This window comes from Oncorhynchus keta, chromosome 33 (assembly GCF_023373465.1).
Source record: "Oncorhynchus keta strain PuntledgeMale-10-30-2019 chromosome 33, Oket_V2, whole genome shotgun sequence".
NCBI classification, from domain to species: Eukaryota; Metazoa; Chordata; class Actinopteri; order Salmoniformes; family Salmonidae; genus Oncorhynchus; species Oncorhynchus keta.
In genome coordinates, this window is record NC_068453.1 from 20235877 (window position 1) to 20259040 (window position 23164).

The 23164-nt window shown below is 43.5% G+C and overlaps 1 protein-coding gene and 1 long non-coding RNA gene across 5 annotated transcripts; one reads left to right on the plus strand and one right to left on the minus strand.

The window, feature by feature from the left end:
* Position 1: 1 nt before the first annotated feature.
* Positions 2–10206, minus strand: LOC118366370 (uncharacterized). Of its 2 annotated transcripts, none has more exons than XR_004821936.2 (3): positions 10074–10206; positions 7640–7744; positions 2–7530 (listed from the first exon to the last, which is right to left on the minus strand). It is a non-coding gene; the product is annotated as an uncharacterized LOC118366370 (long non-coding RNA). The 2 variants fall into 2 exon arrangements; XR_004821935.2 differs by lacking the exon at positions 10074–10206 and adding an exon at positions 8796–9735.
* LOC118366369 (40S ribosomal protein S16) lies at positions 9882–14743 on the plus strand. Of its 3 annotated transcripts, none has more exons than XM_035748987.2 (6): positions 9882–9905; positions 10947–10998; positions 11892–11993; positions 14042–14138; positions 14277–14324; positions 14557–14743. In XM_035748987.2, exons 2-6 carry the CDS (start codon positions 10951–10953, stop codon positions 14700–14702), a joined length of 441 nt encoding a protein of 146 aa, XP_035604880.1. In that variant the 5' UTR covers positions 9882–9905; positions 10947–10950; the 3' UTR covers positions 14703–14743. The 3 variants fall into 3 exon arrangements, with proteins under 3 accessions (XP_035604880.1, XP_052348368.1, XP_035604879.1); XM_052492408.1 differs by lacking the exon at positions 9882–9905 and adding an exon at positions 10214–10307; XM_035748986.2 differs by lacking the exon at positions 9882–9905 and adding an exon at positions 10710–10856.
* The last annotated feature ends 8421 nt before the right edge of the window (positions 14744–23164 follow it).

Consider the following 23164-nt stretch of genomic DNA (forward strand, 5'->3'; position numbering starts at 1 on the left):
GAATAATAGTGAAGACTTCAAAACTATTAAATAACACATGAATTCATGTAGTAACCAAAAGTGTTCAATTCAAAACGTATTTTATATTTGAGATTCTTCAAAGTACCCAGCCTTTCCCTTGATGATAGCTTTGCACACGTTTGGCATTCTCTCAACCAGCTTCATGAGATAGTCACCTGGAATGCATTTAAATTAACGGGTGTGCCTTGTTAAGTTACATTTGTGTTATTTCTTTCCTTCTTAATGCGTGTAAGCCAATCAGTTGTGCTGTGACAAGTTAGGAGTGGTAAACAGAAGAGAAACAGAGGATAAGTTCATTAGAGTTAACTGCACCTCATATTGCAGACCAGGCACATCTCAACATCAACTGTTCAGAGGAGACTGTGTGAATCAGGCCTAAAAGGTCGAATTGCTGCAAATATACTAGAGGTCGACCGATTAATTGGAATGGCCGATTAATTAGGGCTGATTTCAAGTTTTCATAATAATCGGAAATCTGTGTTTTTTTTACACCTTTATTTAATAATTATTTAACTGGGCAAGTCAGTTAAGAACACATTCTTATTTTCAATGACGGCCTAGGAACGGTGGGTTAACTGCCTCGTTCATGGGCAGAACGACAGATTTTCACCTTGTCAGCTCGGGGGATCCAATCTTGCAACCTTACAGTTAACTAGTCCAACGCAATAACGACCTGCATCTCTATCGTTGCACTCCACAAGGAGACTTGCCTGTTACGCGACTGCAGTGAGTCAAGGTAAGTTGCTAGCTAGTTAAACTTATCTTATAAAAAACAATCAATCAATCAATCATAATCACTAGTTAACTACACATGGTTGATGATATTACTAGATATTATCTAGCATGTCCTGCGTTGCATATCATCTGACTGAGCATACAAGTATCTAAGTATCTAAGTATCTGACTGAGCGGTGGTAGGCAGAAGCAGGCACGTAAACATTCAATCAAACAGCACTTTCGGGCGTTTTGCCAGCAGCTCTTCGTTGTGCCTCAAGCATTGCGCTGTTTATTACTTCAAGCCTATCAACTCCCGAGATGCGGCTGGTGTAACCGAAGTGAAATGGCTAGCTAGTTAGCGCGCGCCAATAGCGTTTCAAACATCACTCGCTCTGAGCCTTGGAGTGGTTGTTCCCCTTGCTCTGCATGGGTAATGCTGCTTCGAGGGTGGCTGATGTCGTTGTGTTCCTGGTTCGAGCCCAGAGAGGGGCGAGGAGAGGGACGGAAGCTATACTGTTACACTGGCAATACTAAAGTGCCTAGAAGAACATCCAATAGGCAAAGGTTAATGAAATACAAATGGTATAGAGGGAAATAGTCCTATAATTCCAATAATAACTACAACCTAAAACTTCTTACTTTCTTATTGAAGACTCATGTTAAAAGGAACCACCAGCTTTCATATTTTCTCATGTTCTGAGCAAGGAACTTAAATGTTAGCTTTCTTACATAGCACATATTGCACTTTTACTTTCTTCTCCAACACTTTGTTTTTGCATTATTTAAACCTAATTGAACACGTTACATTATTTATTTGAGGCTAAATTGATTTTATTGATGTATTATATTAAAGTTAAAATAAGTGTACATTCAGTACTGTTGTAATTGTCATTATTACAAATAAATAATAAAATAAAGTCAAAATTTTCCGATTAAACGGTATCGGCGTCTTTAGTCCTCCAATAAATCGGTATCGGCGTTGAAAAATCATGATCGGTCGACCTCTAAATGAAACCACTACTAAAGCACACCAATAAGAAGAGACTTTCTTGGGCCAAGTTACACGAGCAATGGGCATTAGACCAGTGGAAATCTGTCCTTTGGTCTGACGAGTCCAAATTTGAGACTTTTGGTTCCAATCGCTGTGTCTTTGTGAGACGCAGAGTTGGTGAACGGATGATCACTGCATACACATGCACGGTTTCCCACCGTGAAGCATGGAGGAGAAGGTGTGATGTTGTGGGGGGTGCTTTGCTGGTGACACTGTCAGTGATTTATTTAGAATTCAAGGCACACAGCAATCTGCAGCGATATGCCATCCCATCTGGTATGCGCTTAGTGGGACTATAATTTGTTTTTCAACAGGACAATGACCCAAGACACCTCCAGGCTGTGTAAGGGCTATTTGACCAAGAAATAGAGTGATGGAGTGCGGCATCAGATGACCTGGCCTCCACAATCACCTGACCTCAACCCAATTGAGATGCTTTGGGATGAGTTGGACTGCAGAGTGAAGGAAAAGCAGCCAACAAGTGCTCAGCATATGTGGAAACGCCTTCAAGACTGTTGAAAAAGCATTCCAGGTGAAGCTGGTTGAGATAATGCCAAGAGTGTGCAAAGTATTTTTTCACTTGTTTAACACTTTTTTGGTTACTACATGATTCCATATGTGTTATTTCATAGTTTTGATGTCTTCACTATTATTCTACAATGTAGAAAATAGTACAAATAAAGAAAAACCCTTGAATGAGTAGGTGTGTTAAAACTTTTGACTGGTACTCTATATTCTGTTTTACTGGACTGATGGCCTGTGTAGCAGTGTGATGTTGTTCCCCTAGATTATGCACCAAATTGCACACAAGGACCAATTCAAATAGGCCAGGTCAAGAGGGGATGTTAATAATTTGATGATAATAATAATTCAGTGTGTTTTTTTTGTTAATTACAGCTGCATAGCTAATGTTTTTCTTTGGTGTACAAACACTTTTTCATATCAATATTGTACATACGTGTGATTGTAAAAGTTTTGTATATTTTGGTTTGGCCCATCGCGGGTTATCTGTATTTCCGTGACCCCTTATTGTTCTCTTTTGCCTGACCTTCGGCTAGCAAGGTGCCTGAGAGCTAGGACTGCACCAAGGGTTAACATAATGTGTGTTGTCTCTTCGTGTGCAGGGCAAATAAAAATAATTCAACTAGCAGACCTTCAGTTGTGGCAGCGTCCTAATTAAAAGTACACAATGCAGAACGAACCACCGTACAAACTGGTGCCGCGACCTGCCGACTGGTCAGCCCAAGCCGACCACCGGAGCTATGTATGTGGAGGAGATGCGCGATCTGCGCCTGCGCACTTGATGATTCGCTATAAGTGAATGTATACTGTAAATAGTGAAGGTGAATGTAGCATATTCACTAGATGAGGCTATTGGTGTTAATTTGCATGTTTTCAGGGAATTTGTTTATTGCTTTTTTTTTTTGTATTTGTCTGCAGTAAATTACATTGTATTTTAGTGCTCTAATGAGCCATGGAAGACTCAACTCCATAAAATGAGTTATGCTGGCGATTTTAGTGTGGGTAGAGGGAGGGGTGTCCTTGCATTTACACCACTTGTACAATCAGCTCCTGGGAGTAGTGTTTGCTAGTCCTGAGTTTACAAGCACTGGGAGGGGTAGGCTGTTTACTCCACCTGACCAGGGTATCCCACCTCTTGTCTTTTGATGTACCATCATCCCTAGTCCTCAGTAATAATGGGACACCTCCGAGTCAGCTTTAGTGACCTCATTAAGCAGATTGGTTCAGAGATACATTCTCCTATCAGAGCGAGTTTACTGCAGCCTGGGACTTCAAGTCTTTCTCCTGCCCATTCCCCTCACCAACCCAAGCAGTTTCCCCTGCCTGAAGAATGTGGGTCAACTTTTATTGATGCGCCCAAGCTGAATTTGGTTGTGAAGTCAGAGGTTAGTGCTCCACCTCTCTTTAGGGGTGATGGCACAGAGAAGTACTCTGTCCTGGAGTGGGAGGAGCTAATGGGAGTCTACCTAGAGAAGAGGGGTTGCACTGGGTCTGAGAATGTTGGGGAAGTGATGTCCAGGCTCATGGGGAGGGCACGGGATGTGACCAAAGTCTGGATGCGTAACAACCCTGTTGTCACAGATGTTAAGGCAGTGTTCAGTGTTCTCAAGCAACACTTTGGGGATACTGTCTGCTCAGGTATGCCATTAGTTGATTTCTATTCAATGAAACCATATGCTAATGAGGGTCCACTAGATTTCTGGATTAGGCTTAACAAAGCTGCAGAGGCAGCTGAACAGTACCTTGTAAGTGAGGGTAGAACCATGCGCAATCAGTTGGCAGTCATGTTTGTACGCAACTGTTCTGATAAAGAGTTGGCCCAAGTGTTCAAATGCAAACCCCTTCGTGACTGGACAGCCAGTGAGGTACAGGATCGTTTGGATGAACTGTTAAGAGAGCGTAAAGCATGTAGAACACAACTTTCACAGCAGGTGGCTGCTGTCCGACTCCCCCCAGGAGGAAGTGGATCCTGTGAGCAGACCTAATAGATCATTGTTTTCTCGATGTGGCCGTGAACCAGAACAGGCCCCATCTGTATCTGAGAGTGGGACATTAGAGAAAGTTTTGAATTTGTTTGAGAAGGCTCTTCTCAGCAATACTCAGTCTGTGAAAACAGTTTCCCAAATGTAAGCGTGAGTGCGCCGTCTGTGGAAGCACTAATCACTGGACCAGAGCTCACTGTCAGATGCACCAGCTGTGTTTCAAGTGCTTCTCTCCTGGCCACATGAGCTTTGACTGTAGTGAGACTGAGAAGCGGAAGAGCCCTGGGGATGGACAGACTGGCAGGTCTCAGGAAAACTAGAAAGCCTCCATTCTGATGAGGGCAATGTGGGGCGGTCAAATGTTTCCTCCACTGATGATGATATCCAATCCATTTATTCTTATTTTTGTGAGTCAGTACCCAAGAACACAGTAATTATTCAGAACACAATGACAATTACTCAGAATAACAGCTTGTTTTACACCACCGTGCTGGTACAGGATAAAGTTGAGCTAAAGGGGATGTTAGATAGTGGATCCATGGCTACTACTCTGCGCACAGATATTGTACCTCGGTTGAGGGAGGCATGAGTGGTAGAGGGGAACTTTCTAGCTCCTTCAGACATCAACCTGGTGGGTTGTGGTGGGACGCAAACTAGCCAAGTGGGCATGTGTGACTTAAAAATACAGCTTTATGGCTTCAGTTATGTAGTCCCAGTGCTTATTGTAGATGGGCAGGTTGATGAACTCATTGTGGGCACGAACGTGTTGAAGTCTCTGATTAGACAGTTCAAATCGAATGACAGCTACTGGTGGGTGGTGGGTACGCCAGGTCCTTCTGGCCAGTGTGATGACAGCCACTTCCTGCGTCTCCTATCAAATCAGGAGAGATGGAGAGGAGACTCCATTCCAGATAAAGTGGGCACCATTAAGTTGAAGAGAGCAGTAACACCCCAACCCATGAGTGAGCATCTGGTGTGGGGCCGCCTACCCCCAAAGACAAAACTCTCTGTGGGCAGTACTGTTGTTGAGCCCAGTCTCGTTGTGTGAATCGACACATACTAGTAGGGAGAGTAGTTACGCTTCTGTGAGGAGATGGGTGGCTCCCTTTGAAGATTGTGAATCCAACAACTTCGCCAGTTACCCTGAGACCAAATGCTAAAGTGGCAGAGGTGTATCCTTGCATTGCATTGGAGGATTTTGATGATGTCAAGCAGCAAGCAGCTTACCAGAACGTGGCAAAAGTACAATGTGACAGCTCACATGGCAGTCTTTACAGCTAAGAGTTCAGTTGGTGGCAGTGTAGTTAATGGCAACAGTACACTGAGAAATATTAGACTTCAAGGCCTGTCTGTTGAGGGGTGTCCAGTTTCTCAGTTCTGGAAAGACAAACTTGTCGGTTTAATTGAGAAGTATGACACAGTGTTCTCTAGACATAGCCTGGATTGTGGAGAGGCAAAAGAGTTCCGCCATCGCATACGACTGACTGATGACTGCCCATTTTGATTACCCTGTCGTAGGCTTTCTCCAGTTCATTACCACAAACTCAGGGAAACACTGGACAATATGGAGGAAAAGGAAATAGTCAGAAAATCCAGCAGTGAGTATGCCTCACCATTGGTGTTGGTATGGAAAAAGAATGGGGACTTGCGTCTATATACTGACTTTAGGTGGTTAAACGCCCACACAGTAAAGGATGCTCATCCCCTGCCTCTTCAGGCTGATGTACTGGCTGCGCTGGGAGGTAATGCCTTCTTCAGCACAATGGACTTGACCTCAGTGTACTACAATGTGCCACTGCATGGAGAGGATAAGAAATACACTGCCTTTTCCTTTCCTTTAGGTCTGCACGAGTACAATCGTTTACCTCAAGACCTTTGCAACAGCCCAGCTACTTTTATGAGAATGATGCTGACCATCTTTGGTGACCAAAACATTCTAAGTCTCCTTTGCTATTTGGATGATCTGATGGTTTTTGCTAAGACGGAGAAAGAGAGTCTGCAGAGACTTGAGATGGTTTTTCAGTGGTTGCAGGAGCACAATCTTAAACTGTCTCCGTCTAAGTGCATGTTTTTGAGGTCTGTTAAGTTTTTGGGCCACATATTTCTCAGGAGGGCATAGCCACTGACCCTGCTAGGGTTCAAACAATTTTAAATGTGACTGAGAGTGAGATGATGGAAGCTGATGGTGTCACTCCATCCCCTAGCACAATCCGTTCTTCCTTGGTATGGTAGTATACTATCAACACTACATTGAGAATTGTTCCATGGTTGCTAGGCCATTGTTTCAGCTGACTACATGTCAGAAGAAGCCTAGGAGAGGCAAGGGCAGAAAGAGGCCTGGTCCCTCTTGCAGGCTCACTGCTGCAGACTGGACTGCCGAATGTCAATTCGCTTTTGAAACTTTGAAAGCAGCACTAGTTGACCAGGCACTGCTGGCTCATCCACATTTTGCTCAGCCATTTTTACTTTCTGTTGATGCATCTACTAGTGGTTTGGGAGCTGTACTAACCCAAGTGCAAGATGGGAAGTCTCTTAATCATGCACAATCCAAGTATCCTGCTCACCGGCGAGAATTTCTAGCCATGAAATGGGCAATTCATAATAAATTCAGCCATTGGCTGCAAGGGCATAAGTTTACTGTGTGGACTGACAACAATCCACTCAAATATATTCTTACAAAGCAGAGACTTGATGCATGCGAGGAGAGATGGGTTGCAAAGCTGGCACCCTTTGATTTTGATATCCAGTACATACCAGGGCCCAAGAATGTCGTTGCTGATGCTTTGAGCAGAGAGCCATTTGTCCGCTCCAAAGTTCTGCACCGACTGACAAGAATTCCATATGATGTCCTGCTGGAGGAAGCCAGAGGTCTTTGAGTGGATGATGTACAAGACATGTTCCGTCTCTCCTGTGAAAAGCCTGAGGCTGGCTGTAGAACGTCAATGGCTCCTGGGAGTGAGTTGTGTAGAGCTGGAGATAATGTCAGTGGGTTGGTTTCCTGTGAAGAGGTGTCTGCTGTCCTCCATGCTCACCACTGATGGGATGATGGTGCCACAGTGAGGGCCGTTTCACATGTGCAGCATCTTGAGAAGTTGATGTCCATGGGTCAGAGCCCTTGACCTGTCCTTACACACAAGGAGCTGTGTGATAACCAGTCACTGGATCCTATCATCAGCAGAGTCATGTTCTTTGTAGATAGAGTCCGACGCCCATCTAGGAGAGAGCGAGTCCTTGAAGCTAAAGAAACAGTTTTCACTCTGGGGAAACCTCACCACGCAGTTAGGGATTCTGTATCGTGTCTCAAAACACCCAGTGTGTAATAAGAAAATATTCCAGTATGTCGTACCTGTGTCTTTGAGAGGCCTTGTGTTGAAGGAAGTTCATGATGATGCTGGCCATCAGGATCAGCAGCGCACATTGTGGCTCATGAGACAGCGGTTTTACTGGGAATCTATGGAGAAGGATGTCAAGGAATACATGGCCCACTTGTAAGAGATGTGTGTTGAGTAAAGCACTTGAGCCTGAAGCAAGAGCTCCACTTGTCTCCATTGTGACAACAGTGCCTTTAGAACTTGCATGTATTGATTTCTGGACTGCAGAAGATTCAAACAATAAAAGTCTATTGATGTGTTAGTAGTGACTGATCACTTTTACTAAGCTGGCCTGTGCGTATCCATGTCCAAACCTGTCTGCTAAGACTGTTGCTCGTGTTCTCTGGAATAATTTATTCTGCATTTATGAGTTCGCTGATTGTATTCATTCTGACAGGGGTGCTAACTTTGAGAGTTTACTTATTGCAGAATTACTTCAGTTATCTGGTGTTGAAAAGTCCCACAGCACACCTTATCATCCCATGGGTAACGGTCAAGCAGAACGTCTGAATCACACACTGGGTGGGATTATTAGAGCTCTGCCAGCTAGGTCCAAGGCTAAATGGCCTCAGATGTTGAACACATTGACATTCTCCTATAACTGTTCACGAGACTACTGGGTTTCCACCCTTCTTCTTGATGTTTGGACACACCCCTAGGTTGCCAGTAGATGTTATGTTTGAAAGTGTGCTGTTGGATGGGGACACAGTAGATGTGGATAAGTATGTCCAGTCTCTGGGTGAGGATATGAGAGAGGCCATGACATTGGCCCAGCAGCATGCCAGTAAGTAACAAAAGAGACAAGCCAAGGCTTACAACAGACGGTCTAAGTGTCACTCGGTGCAGAAGGGAGACAGAGTTCTACTTGCTAACAAGGGGGAGAAGCACCTCATGCACCAATTAATGCTGTTAATCCTATGACCAGAGAAAGTTAAATAGTCCTCGATATTAAAAAAGACAAGCCGCTACTAATAACAATACAAGCTTATCGAAACACTTTGCTATACTCATTCATTATAGCTGAAGTGCTGGTTGTAAGCGAGAGGAAGTAGGGAGAATGTTCAACACTTCTGAGCCATAAAATGTGCAAAGTGTTGACAGTTAGGAATAACAACTTAAACATGAACTTACTCATAAAAACAGCAGCTCTTTGCTGTAATCTTTGAGTCTCTCTCTAGTCAGTTTTAAAAGTTTTTAAAATGTCAAGTATCCATTTTGCTATGTGTTCGGGGCTTGTTTTTACAGTCTATGGCTCGAGGAAACTGAGCAGACGCAGTGATCTGATCTATCTGATTGGCCAGCGATAGACCTATAGGTGCTATTGATTTGATCACTGGGCTGCCAGGTAGACGGAGTACTACCTTCAGACACATGAAATGGTTCAAAATGCAAACATTTTTGCCTTCCCGGCGATAGGGCCACATAATCAAGTGCACCTACTGCCAACATCACAAAACCAAAAATAAACGCAAGGCTTTATCACAGTTTCTAAACCGAGGCGTAACATCTCCAGACTTCTGGAAACGCTTGCCAAGCAGACCAGGCCAGGGTTTGGGAAGTTAAACATTCGCCCTTCGTTTAAAAAAATAATAATCTAAAGACACAACCTATATTCGAGCCAGTGTCTTAAGTAGATGAACATGTTATTACTCCAAACCCATGAAAGTGTCAAAGCTTGTAAGGTGATTTAATGGCAATGTTAGCTAGCTAACCTAATTCTACAAATGAATTTGAATCTGGTCTTTCTATATACATCCCTGTTTGGATCAGTTGCAAAAACATTGACAACTTTGTATTTGTAGTCGACTTTGTTTGGAAGTTATCCTCGGTCACAGAAAAATCATGTAATTCTATTTTTAGGCCAAAAAAAAGCACTTAATGTTACCTTTTCTACAAGTGGTCTGTGTCAGGCGTTAGATTAAGAGCTTGTTCAAGTGCAATGGTTTGGGGAAACAGCTCGGAGATTTAACGATGCTCCTACAAAGGCTCTAATGATAAACTTGACCCTTTTTGGAAAACCCTTTTTGCGTTCCAAACACATAAGACAGACATTTTCCCCTCAGCCCTCAAATTAATTTGAGTTGACCGCCCTTGTCCGGAAATGTGCCATTCGTTCGTCCCATGGTTGTTTTCAGTGATCATGGAACTGTTGTGTGTGTGCTTTATATGCGCTACAGTCATTTGACTGCATTTCATATCTTGGCTAGAAGACAAAGCATGCTAGCCATCCGACAATATCAGGTAAATCGAAAATTACTATGTATAAGTGTGATGTCAGGGAAAGTTGTATGCGCTAGATAGTTTCCAAAAGCTAACTAAACAAAAACAATTACTTTTACGATACGTGTTTGTGCCATCATGTGCATTAGTAGCAACATTTCTCACTTATTTACATTTGTTTTTACTTACACGTGTATGTTGACTTTTCCATATGGATGTTGGTTTTAAATTTTGGCTGACTTTGTACATCCGTTAAGAAATCATCGCGAATTGAATTATGGGGCGTTTCAGCGTCCAGAGGGAACGGAGTTGTATGATCACGAACGAGGGCTAAGGGTTTTACGTTGCTAATTTACCTTGCTTTGCTAATTGTTTGGACAGCAAAGACTGCCTCGGGGATTCCCCCAAGGGCAAAAGGCGAGGGTAAATGGAGGAGGATGTGTCTATTCATGTGTTTGAAATGCAGCGCCTCTGTGGTGCGGAAAGTGGGAAACCAAAAGAGTTAATCTACAATTTATTTCATCCTCTGAAAAACGTGTTCGTACAGTGGCCTCTTCTGGACATCAATATTTTTCAGTCAGACCGTATTTATATATATTTTTTGTATTTTTTTTCTGACGGACAATGTTTAATTAATCAGCCATAATTAATTCCGACAATGTAAATTATTTGGGCCATGAATTTCTAATTGGGCAAAAATGTAAATTCATGGGCCAAATTGACATTATGAATTAATTAAACATGTAAAATACAAATATTTTACTTAAATTATCAAAATACGTGATACATTTTGTTGCTACAAAATAAAAAATGAATTGTGCAGAAGTTTCAGACCAGATTATCGGCTTTTTCTCTCTGCTTGCAATTGTCGTAAATGCATTGCAAAGCCACAAACTGTCGTGCTACTGCCCCTGATTTTCGGTGTTTGAAACCCCCTTTCGGTCTTTTCGTACGGCACTAAAACTGAAGACGGTATGTTCCCGCTTGAGCTCAGTTACAAATGCAAAAACATAATCTATTAATTATTTTTTGAAGGTAATCATTGTGATTTAATTGTTTCAGAAACATGCCGGCCAAAGGTCCTCTGCAATCTGTCCAGGTTTTCGGACGCAAAGTGAGTAAACTCTGAATTTATTCCACGTGTTGAGCCAACAAACTGACGACAGCTAGCTAGTACAGCCATGTTAGCCAAATAGACCAGCAATTTGTATTTGACCCCCCCCAAAAAAAAAAAAATTATAAATTTACATTTGGAAATGTAAGTGACCGTCAATTTGACAACTTTATTGTCAAGCGTCTAAATCTGCCTTGATTGCAGCCAGTGGCATATTGATATGAATAGCTACAAATGTTGCGGCCTGCTAGCTGCGTTAATCATTTAGCTAATTTTATGCCGGAGAGAATGTTCAGCTAAATCAACGCCAATTGTTTGATGTTGTGAGGTAGCTAACGTTTGTTCGCTGATTTATTATGCCACAATACTGCATTAGTTACACTAGAGTCGTGTTTATTTATTTTTTATTACATCGTCTTTAACTAATTGTACTGTAGCTAGCGAGTTGCCATGACTTGGTCCACTCATCCCTCATGATGTACCTCAGTGTTTGGTTAATACATTGGCTGGCTAATTAGTTTTGCTTATAATAGTACTGTTAATCAGCAATCCCCTGAATGCCTTTTTTGGGGGTGTAAAACATTTGTTTGTAATGTTAATTTTCTCTGTTTAGCCACACCTGCTTCATAGAAAAGTGCACGTGTAATTAGCGAAAACCTAGCAAATGGTTGTGAACATTACTGTATATTTTGGGTTAGTAGTGGTTAGTTTTGGGCCAGTAACTGAAAGGTTGCTGGATCGAATCCCTGAACCGACAAGGTAAAAAAAAAAACTGTCGTTCTGCCCATAACAAGGCAGTTAACCCACTGTTCCCCGGTAGGCTGTCATTGTAAATAAGAATGTGTTCTTAACTGACTTGCCTAGTTAAATAAAGGTTACACCTCTCTTTGCAGAAAACAGCCACTGCTGTTGCTCACTGCAAGAGGGGGAATGGCCTTATCAAGGTGAATGGCAGACCCCTTGAGATGATTGAGCCAGCCACACTCCAGTACAAGGTGAGTCCTTAAAGGCAGATTGAAATGGACTGTTGTTCAAAATAAGGGATTTGCTCTTCTGCTGGTATCTTTATGAGCAATGGCTTGACTTTTGATATTACCATAAAACAGTGTTGTATGGTGTGGCTATTATTAAGCTTTAGCTAATGCAGGCCTATGATATGAAGGTGGTGCGCCAACTGACTTTACAGGTGAACTTGAGGTGAGGAACACTCAGGCCTAACAGTGTTACCCCATAATCTAATTGTTTGTATAAAAAATATATTCTGTTTGAAAATTAATGCATAAGCCTCCTTTGCGTCTATCTGTAGATGCAGTAGCCTTCTGCCATAAAGAAATGCATGTTGGTGTCGTAGCATGCCACCGGCATATCTCTCGCTGTCTTCTGGGGTTAGTCCTAGTTTTTTTTTTTAGGAATAACCCCAGTGTGTTATATGACGCCTATGCGTGCAAATCCCTGATACATTTAGTGCTCAAATCTGCCAGCTGAACTGTGAAAGTAGCCAGAAAAACAATACAAAAATAGTGTATAAGGTTTGGCATATGCTACAATCGAAACACAAGGAATGGTGGTTTCTCATTTGGCCAATATCCCTTGTTTATTGAAGGCGCTGGCTGTGCCAGGTCGGCTCTGAATACATTTGGATGTCCGGTAAATTTAACCATTTTCCCTGCTATGTTGTCCGGCTACACATTTTCATGAAGGAAACTGAAATCGCATTGTTTTTATGGAGATTTTAGAATATTCACTCCTGCGTTGTCTTGGCTGTCTTGGCTATGTGACCCGTCCTGAGCCATCTGCAGCAGGTTTTCATCAAGGAACTCTGAACTTTGCTGAACTCTGAACTAGTCTCCCAGTATCTGCTGCTGAAAAACATCCCAACAGCATGATGCTGCCATAACCATGCTTTGCCATAGGGATGGTGCCAGGTTTCCTCCAGACGTGAGGCTTAGCATTAAGGCCAAAGAGTTCAATCTTGGTTTCAGACCAGATAATCTTTCTCATGGTCTGAGTCTTTAGGTTCCTTTTAGCAAACTCCAAGTGGACTGTCATGTGCCTTTTACTGAGGAGTAGCTTCCGTATGGCCACTCTACTATAAGGCCTGATTGGTGGAGCACTGCAGAGATGGTTGTCCTTCTGGAGGGTTCTCCCATCTCCATAGAGGAACTCTAGATCTCTGTCAGTGACTATTGGGTTCTTGATCACCTCCCTGACCATGGCCCTTCTCCACTGATTACTCAGTTTGGCCAGGAGGCCAGCTGTAGGAACAGTCTTGGTGGTTCCAAACGTCTTCCATTTAAGAATGATGGAGGCCACTGTGTTCTTTGCCATATTCAATGCTGCAGATACTTGCTTTGTCATTATGGGATATTGTGTAGATTGCTGAGAATTTTATTTATCCATTTTAGAATAGGGCTGTAAACTTAACAAAATCTGGAAAAAGTCCATTTGTCTGAATACTTTCCAAAGGCACTCTATTTTAAATATGGCTTCAAAATGTTTAGTCTGTTTACCTCTAGCTGATTGTTTGCAGCTGGCTCTGATCTTAGTGTAATGTGACTGGCAGGGAGAGAAGAGCTTGCCTGGTAGTCAGCGAACCCCCAGCCTTCTGGCTCATAGACCTGTAGCATTGACTGTGCCACAAACCATGGTGAAGTGGCAGTCGATATCCACGTTTAGAAACACAGGGTTGTCATTTGCCTCAAACATTATTGAGTTAATTCTGGTGGGAGGGGGGGTTCCATTTATTTTACTGTACAAGTGGAGGGTCATGTGAGGGGGAACACATTTTGTTGGTGAGGGGGTGCATTTTGACAACTTGAGTTGGACCAGTCCCCTTCTAGTGAATTTGTCCCTTAGGAAACAGTTGCTAACTATTTCATGTATGTGTAACGTGGCTTCTTATAGAGCTGCTGTTGGTTTACTAAGCCCAAGTTCAACATGGGTCTTCATTCAGCTAAATGTCTGGTTGTGTTTACTTGCTGCATGTGTGTCTGCAGGATATAGACATTGTGTGCATCCTTGACAAAGTTTCTCTCTGTTGTAGCTGCTGGAGCCAGTGCTGTTGCTGGGCAAGGAGCGTTTTGCTGGAGTTGACATCCGAGTCCGAGTGAAGGGTGGTGGACATGTAGCACAGATCTACGGTGACTTGTTTTTACAACTGGAAGCTGCTCTACTTCACTTTAGCCAGATCATCTCAGTAGAAACTGATGCCTTGATTTGAAATAACTGTACTTGACTGAATATGGCCGTTTGTCTTACGCTGTGCCTTCTCCTTGCAGCTATTCGTCAGTCCATCTCCAAAGCCCTGGTCGCATACTACCAGAAATGTAAGAGAATAATTTTACTGTACACAAAATAATGCATAATCTTGTTTTCAATGGAATATTGCCTCTGTTGATAAAATATTTGAGTGTTACTTTGGACTAATTTTTGCAGGAAGCAATATTGCTATGTTGGGTTTTATCCCTTTTGGATGATGGCGGGTGCATGATTGCTGCATTTCCATTTGGTCAAGAAAGATGGTTCACTAACTAACCCGTCCTGTTAATATCCCGCCAGATGTGGATGAGGCCTCCAAGAAGGAGATCAAGGACATCCTGATCCAGTATGACAGGACCCTGCTGGTTGCTGACCCTCGTCGCTGCGAGTCCAAGAAGTTCGGTGGACCAGGAGCCCGTGCCCGCTACCAGAAGTCTTACCGTTAACCTCTGTACATTTTCATGTAATAAAGTTGAGGGAGAAAATATTTATGGCCTGTTTCTTTAAACTTGCTTGATGTAATAGTTTCATTAATGACCATCAAGCACTACTTGTAAAGTGTTTTAAAGGTAGACTGCGATAGGATGTAGATGCAGAAAGTAACCGGCATATGGGGTATATTTCCACAACCAAGAGCGTTGAAGCATGGGGCTCAGCTGTTTTGGTCCCGTGGCAACCACGCTGTGAACGGCGTGAAGCGAACCTGTGCAGATGGTGACCTATGAGGGCAGTCTTGCATCGCTTAATATCTGTGGTGCTGCTTCTGGCAATGCCATTTTATTGTCTACCTTTTTTAGTAGTTAAACACTAACCTCTGGGTTTCACCCAAATACATTCAATTAATTGCTAGACTAGAACTGGGTTGTTGAAATGGCTGAAGTGAATAAGCATTATAGCAGGAGTATGTTATGCTTGCTCTGATACTACATCTGCTGTGGGGAACCTTGAGTATCACTGCAAGCGTCCTGTCATCCCACGTCTTTTCAGCTTGGGGCCATTTTACTAGGCAAGTCAGTTAAGAACAAATTCTTATTTTCAATGGCTGCCTAGGAACAGTGGGTTAACTGCCTGTTCAGGGGCAGAATGACAGATTTGTACCTTGTCAGCTCGGGGATTCGAACTTGCAACCTTCCGATTACAAGTCCACAGCTCTAACCCTGCCACCCCATTGTGTATTTCAGTCAAATCTTGAATTTGGAATTGTCATTCCAAAAATTATACTTAGTTATAATCAATTTTAGAGGAGTGCCTTTCAATGTCAGCATTATACTGGTCAAAACCATGAGTCTGAGTCAGGACATACACTGAAGAAAAATATAAATGCAACATGGTAAGTGTTGGTCTCATGATTCATGAGCTTAAATAGAAGATCCCAGAATGTTCCATACCTACAGGCTCTCATTTTGTGCACAATTTTGTTTACATCCCTGTAGTGAGCATTTCTCCTTTACCAAGATAATCCATCCACCAGAAGGGTGGTGTGTATCAAGAGACTGATTAAACAGCATGATCATTACACAGGTGCACCTTGTGCTGGGGACAAACTGCCACTCTAAAATGCCGTTTTGTCACAACCCAATGCTACAGATGTCTCAAGTTTTGAGTGTGCAATTGGCGTGCTGACTGCAGAAATGTCCACCAGAGCTATTACCAGAGAATTTAATGTTTAATTTCTATACCATAAGCTGCCTCCAATGTTTTAGAGAATCTTCACCTACCGGATCATCTTGAGACCAGCCACCTGAACAGCTGATGATACCGCTACACTTCTGTCTTATAAAGCCCTTTTGTGGGGTTCTGATTGGCTGTGCCTGACTCCCCTGTGAGTGGGCCTATGCCCTCCCAGGTCCACCCATGGCTGCGCACTGCCCAGTCGCGAAATCTGTAGATTATGCCCAAATGCATTTATTTCAATTGATTTACTTCTATGAACTGTAACTCAGTAAAATTGTTGCATTTTATGTTTTATATTTTTGTTCTGTGTACTTTTATTGTAAACATGCCTATTGTAGGCTCCCGGGTGGGGGCAGTGGTCTAAGACACTGCATCTCAGTGCTAGAGTTGTCACTACAGACCCTGTTTTGATTCCAGGCTGAATCACAACCGGACGTGATTGGGAGTCCCATAGAGCGGCCCACAATTGGCCCAGCGTCGTCTGGGTTTAGGCTGTCATTGTAAATAAGAATTTGTTCTTTAACTGACTTGCCTAGTTAAATACATTCATTTTGAATGGACCAAGTTGTCTTGTTCTGCGTTCAGTGCTCAGTTTGTTTTTCTTCTCCTCCACCTAGTCCTAGAATGAACAACGGCCTACCTCCAGTATATGGGGTACATATACCTCCGTCTGTAACATGTTTCTAGATTTGATACTAGTTTTTAGATTTGATACTAATTTCTATTGTACTTGTGGAATGGATTGGACAGAAGCAGATTTGTTAGATACCTAACTTAAATTTCTCTGATTTCAACTGCTCCCTTTTCACCAGAAGAGGGTGCTGTGTGACAAAGTACGAATCCAATCCCACAAACATGTTAACAGCTCAAAATCGAGGCAAAGCTTTGCCTGTTCCACACAGCGCAACGTTCTTCTGTTCATTAAACTCAATTTCTCTGATCATTGATTCACTCAACTTATTTTCCTCAGTGTGAGCCCCTCACGGGGAAACTATCAGCTATCCATAAGGAGTTTTGGTGATGGAAAAATGTATCAATCAAGAGATCAGAGTATTGTTGCTCCTAAAAGTCAGTTAAATTGTCTTATTTTATATAGTCTCCACTATGGTCAACAGATAAACAGAAATGAGTTGACCATGGAGTTCTCTGTCTGGTGATGAACAAAGACCACCACAGCCACAAACATTGTGCCTGTGCAGATAAAAAATACTCACTTTGGAAGGAGCAGCGTACTGCATGTGGGATTGTTTGTTTCCTGTGCCCAAGGTGTTATTAGGTCCTTCGGGTTTTGTTCATTAACACATTTGCAGGAGAAGCTGTAACATCTGTGGCTGGTTGACCTTGAAGCACAACAGAGCAAAAGGATTGTGGTCTTGGTCTCGTTTTTCCTGATTTAAATATAGCTGGTAAACATACCGAAGGTGTAGGCCTACCTCTCTGTTTTCAGTCACTGGTTATGATACATCCTGTGCAGTCTTTTTACTGAACCATAAATTGTTTGTTCTGCTGCTGCCTCCATTTAAAGTGTATACCAACCAGTGCAGATGCCCAGGTGAGCGGTGTTGAGCTGAGCCCCAGATGTGCTGTCTTTGTCTAGGCTATGAGCAGGCCTATTTACTGCACTCCAATAATCAACCCAGCAGGGAGACCCACTGCTACTGTTGTTTACTCTCTGCTCCTGGATCCCTGGCTCTAAACTCTCCTCTACGGCCCTATCTGGCCCTGGTCGTTGACATCAGCACAGAGAGAACCCGCAGTAATATACAGTCGCTGTTAACTAGCCTAACTACCCTACTCAACAAATTGGATGCAGTCTATCACAGTGTAATCCGTTTTGTCACCAAAGCCCCATATACTACCCACCATTGCGACCTGTACGCTCTCGTTGGCTGGCCCTCGCTTCATACTCGTCGCCAAACCCACTGGCTCCATGTCATCTACAAGACCCTGCTAGGTAAAGTCCCCCCTTATCTCAGCTCGCTGGTCACCATAGCATCTCCCACCTGTAGCACACGCTCCAGCAGGTATATCTCTCTAGTCACCCCCAAAACCAATTCTTTCTTTGGCCGCCTCTCCTTCCAGTTCTTTGCTGCCAATGACTGGAACGAACTACAAAAATCTCTGAAACTGGAAACACTTATCTCCCTCACTAGCTTTAAGCACCAACTGTCAGAGCATCTTACAGATTACTGCACCTGTACATAGCCCACCTATAATTTAGCCCAAACAACTACCTCTTTCCCTACTGTATTTAATTTATTTATTTATTTTGCTCCTTTGCACCCCATTATTTTTATTTCTACTTTGCACATTCTTCCATTGCAAATCTACCATTCCAGTGTTTTACTTGCAATATTATATTTACTTTGCCACCATGGCCTTTTTATTGCCTTTACCTCCCTTATCTCACCTCATTTGCTCACATCATATATAGACTTGTTTTCACTTTATTATTGATTGTATGTTTGTTTTACTCCATGTGTAACTCTGTGTTGTTGTATGTGTCGAACTGCTTTGCTTTATCTTGGCCAGGTCGCAATTGTAAATGAGAACTTGTTCTCAACTTGCCTACCTGGTTAAATAAAGGTGAAATAAAATTTTAAAAATAAAAACTCCTTTTGGGATTGGGATGCAATGGCAATTATAGAATATTTACTTTGAGAGTTGTAGAATATGTAATGATATTTAATCATTAAACTTGTTAGGTAAACATCTTTGGTGTGTCCAAATGATGTCATTTACTTATTTTATATAATCTCCACTATGGTCAACAGATAAACAGAAATGAGATGACCATGGAGTTCTCTGTCTGGTGATGAACAAAGACCACAGCCACAAATATTGTGCCTTTTGCTCTGTTGCTCTGTTGAGGTACAGTGTGGACCACATTGGGGTACTAAACACTTGTACACACACTGGTGCACCTGGATTTCCTCTGTTCACACCTCATTTTGCCTCCGCTAATCACACAAACAATAGAGGTGTTGGTCCTACGCCCCCCCCCCCCCCCATACACACACTTTCTCTATCAGTGGCCTACTTTGAAGAGAGAGGATAGTCATTAGCATTCCTCCCCCTTAAGGGTTCTTTGCCATGGGTGAGTAAATAACAATTGATCGAGCAGGGTGTCAGAGAGCCTGGGATAACAGGACAGTAGCTCGTACAAACAGATGCTGGGTTGGCTGGAGAGGAAATATAGCTTAGCCAAGCAACACGCCAAAGTTTGGGCTTGGGTGTGTTATTGAGGGACGCTCCCTCCCTAGCTCCAATCGCTCTCTCCCTAGCTCCTATCGCTCTCTCCCTAGCTCCTATCGCTCCCTCCCTAGCTCCAATCGCTCTCTCCCTAGCTCCTATCGCTCCCTCCCTAGCTCCAATCGCTCTCTCCCTAGCTCCTATCGCTCCCTCCCTAGCTCCAATCGCTCTCTCCCTAGCCCCTATCAGACTGTCGCTGGGAGAGGGAGAGAAGTAGCAGGGGACGGCAGGTAGCCTAGAGGTTAAGAACATTGGGCCAGTAATCAAAAGGTGGGCACGGCTCTTAACCATAATTGCTCCTGTAAGTTGCTCTGGATAAATGACTAAAATATACAAGAGGAGAGGGGAGGCTTTATTCAGCCAGGGTACAACAGCCCTGGACACTGTTATTTTCTGGGTGGAACAGACAAAGCAGATGTCCTTTTTTCTGTTAGAGCAGGCTATTGTGATTCGGTAAGCCGTGTCGGATCATACCTGTGTGGAGCTTCCTGAAACACAGGCATGGAAAATGTTCACAGGCATGGAACATTTTTGCAATGATTAGCTTTTTTTTTACAGGCCCAGTAGAGCAGAGTAGTTGGCATTTTCTTTTGGCCTTGGCTTTTGTGAAGGAACACAGTATTTTGTGATAAAAAAAATAAGAACTTGGCTGAAATGGCAGCAACCACCTGTGGTTGAATAGCATTTGCCCCCACAGACCTGCCTGAGCCCTGGCCTCCATCAGCAAAAAGCTGTGTTTTCTATTGTAGCTCCCTTCATATGGTTCCTTACTCCACTCGCCTTCACCCAGAGTCGCCGACCAATCCTTTTTAGTGGGCTTTTGAACAATAGAGCCAGAACAGAATGTTGAGCCGATGATTGATTCATCTCGACTGTTTTGTTCCAGACACAGAGGCCTGCCCTCCCATGCTCACACCAGCACATCGGGGTTGTTTTTGGGTCTGAAACCAGCCAGAATCAGGCCCGGAGTTATTGACCCTGAGCAATTAGTCACACTTTGGCTCGCCAGCATTGACTCATTCCCAATGTATTTACCCCTAGACTTGAACTAAAGTGGAATTAGTCCCACTGAACTCACACCGCTCAGCTTTTGTCTCCCATTAACGGCCCTCTCTATCGCTCCCTCCCTCCCTCAAACACACATACACACATGGTTTGGGCAGTGTGGTGGCACTGAATGTGGCCTTGGAGTGGAGCCCCATGTGTAACGAGACAGGGGGTCAGGTTGTGTTCCCCAGAGTGTGAACCCCTGACACCCGACCCAGGCTGAGGGTCACAGGGTTCCCCGTACACCCAGAATCACCCCCATCCCCTGGGCTGGCGGGACAGAGAGGTCTGGACCTGTGATGATCCCCAAAAGCGCCAGGGCTCTTGAGGGGTCAGACAGCCTGCTCAGGCCCTCTGTAGACATAACATATTGACTGGACTACACTCCACACTGCCACCAGTACCACACTAAGACAAGAGCTTTAAGCACAGAGAAACTGGAAAACACTGCTCTGAAAGAATTGCTGTTTTTAACACAAACATTATGACAGTAGCATGCTCACATAATGATTGAGGATAATGGGAACACATGGGAGAAATCATCAGAATGGTATTTAGGGTTAACTGCAGAATGTCCTCATGGTGTGCTGTTGTGCCTACAGTACTGTACCAAGTGTGGTCCCTGCAGGTCCTGAGGCTCTGTGTCTATCAGGCTCTGGGCAGATAAGGGACATGCTTAATTAAACGCCCTAAAGGCTGTTGAAAGGCACCGGACGCTGCCAGCACGAGAGGACTTGACATCCGAGTGTCCGTCTTTCACTGAGGTGGTTGTTCAACCAGGAAGGGGGGGGGGCTAGGCGTGACGGGGCCCAGTTACAGCACCATGCCTGCCAGAGTCATCACAGAGCTGGGGATGGAGGGAGGAGGAGGGGAGGTTTGTGGTGTAAAATGTAATGGCTTATCCAGATACTCTGCCAGCTCCTAGCCTCGCTCTCTCTCTCTCTCTCTCTCTCTCTCTCTCTCTCTCTCTCTCTCTCTCTCTCTCTCTCACTCTGTCACTCCCCCTCCTCTCTCTCTCTCTCTTTCTCCCTCTCTCACTCTCTCTCTCTCTCTCCCTCCTCTCTCTCTGTCTCTCGCTCTCTGTCTCTCTCTGTCTCTCTCTCACTTTGGCCTCGGTGTCCATGGCTCCAAGGCTAGAAGAGAGCCCTGCGCCCCAGAGACCAATGGCCCCTCTTCTCCCCTTCTGCATACACACACAGACATACACATTCCTGGAGAAAGGGATGGGAGCGTGACAATCGGGAAACAACGGCTGTTAGTTACAGAAAATGCATTACACTGTGGGCTGGGGGAGAGGAGCGGAGGAGAGGAAGTGCTGGGATTAGGCAGTTTGGAGACAGAGAACGGCCCATTTTTACCATCCGGTAAACTGCTCAGATTTATAAGATCTCTGGGGACGCTGATGCCCCATCCTTGTCAGCTCCTGATTTAAAAATAAGCCTAAATCGGCGCATGGCAGTTGTCGGTAGGCCATGTGTAGGTCAGAACTGTCATTCACAGGAAAAATAAAGAAAACTTAAATTCTCATCAGGTTGTAAAGGTGTTTGAATAACAATTGTTTGAATATGACATTTCAGACCCTCTACTAAAAACCTTAGTGTGTCTCAACAAGTAAATTAAGGTTGTGTTTGGATTACAATTATGTTAACAAGTCATGCCCCTTTTACCAAGCTCTAAGTTCAACTGGCCCCTCTGCCCACTTCGCTTCATTTCATTGAATGGGGTTCCGTTGTTTCATTGCCCCCAACGCGTTCAAAAGATCAGATGTTTTTGACTGAAAAGCCCTATACGGATTGACCATGCACTTAATGCTTCCAGTAGGATGCACAGACAGCTAGTTTGCATGCCCTTTCCGAAGGACCCTATAATGTGGAATAGGTGGTTGGAGTCCGTTGGTCCCCAGTGGTGGCGAGTATACCGGTAGCTAGACTGCTGGTTATGTATCTGGTTTTGTATATTTTGAGACTCGTTATCACTATCATCGCTAGCATAGCGTTAGCCTACCTCAATGCAGATTTGGCTTGGAAACATAACATTTCAAAAGACTAAATTAGTAAGAAAACCTTTTTTCATGATTGTAATGTCGCCACATTGACTTTAGACAGCTAACTAAGATTGAAGACACCACTACATTTTAGCATGCTAACATTAGCATTACTAGCTATTTTTGACAAACTTTGCTAGTAACAGTAATCACATCTCTCTAAAGTAAATTTGACATCATAATATGGCAAAGTTGTTTCCTACAAATTATTGTCATACTTTAGCAATGTAATCGTATTTCCATGCATTTCTAAGTTAGTGGAATTTAGATGAAACACTGTTTCAGAAACAGTCACATTAGACTCCGAGGTGCAACCCATGTCTAGGGGAGAAATACATATTGTGGTACTAGACAACTCATTTCTGACTACAGCAGTGTACAAACTAGCAGCAACAAACTCAAACCAACCCAGGGATATAGCAAAACATGTCACAGTTGGTTGCATAGTGTGACAGCGTCTTCGGCCTGAATCAAATAGAATCCTGAGCCAGTCAGTCTACATCTGTAAAACATAGAATCAGCTTCACATCTGAAGTTAAATAGAAAGGTGAATGCAGGGATCAGGTTGGTTCCATCAAGCTAATCATAACCACCATTGATAATGTAATCAGTGTGTTTGTGTGTGATCGATCAGTATCTTTTGATAAGGGGTCAGGAGCTGATATGCGCTGCCATGCCTCTCAATGGGGCGCTGCCGGCAAAAGACCTCACCTCCAGCCGCACTTCTTGTCTGCTCACCAGTGGTCGTACATGGGGAGAACAGATTTAGGTACGTGATGTCTGACCTGTTCAGATATCACCTATCTCTAACTGCCATTGGTAATAGAACAGTGATTGTGTGTATGTGTTCACAGATACATGAGATGCTGGCACTTAACACACGAGGCGATT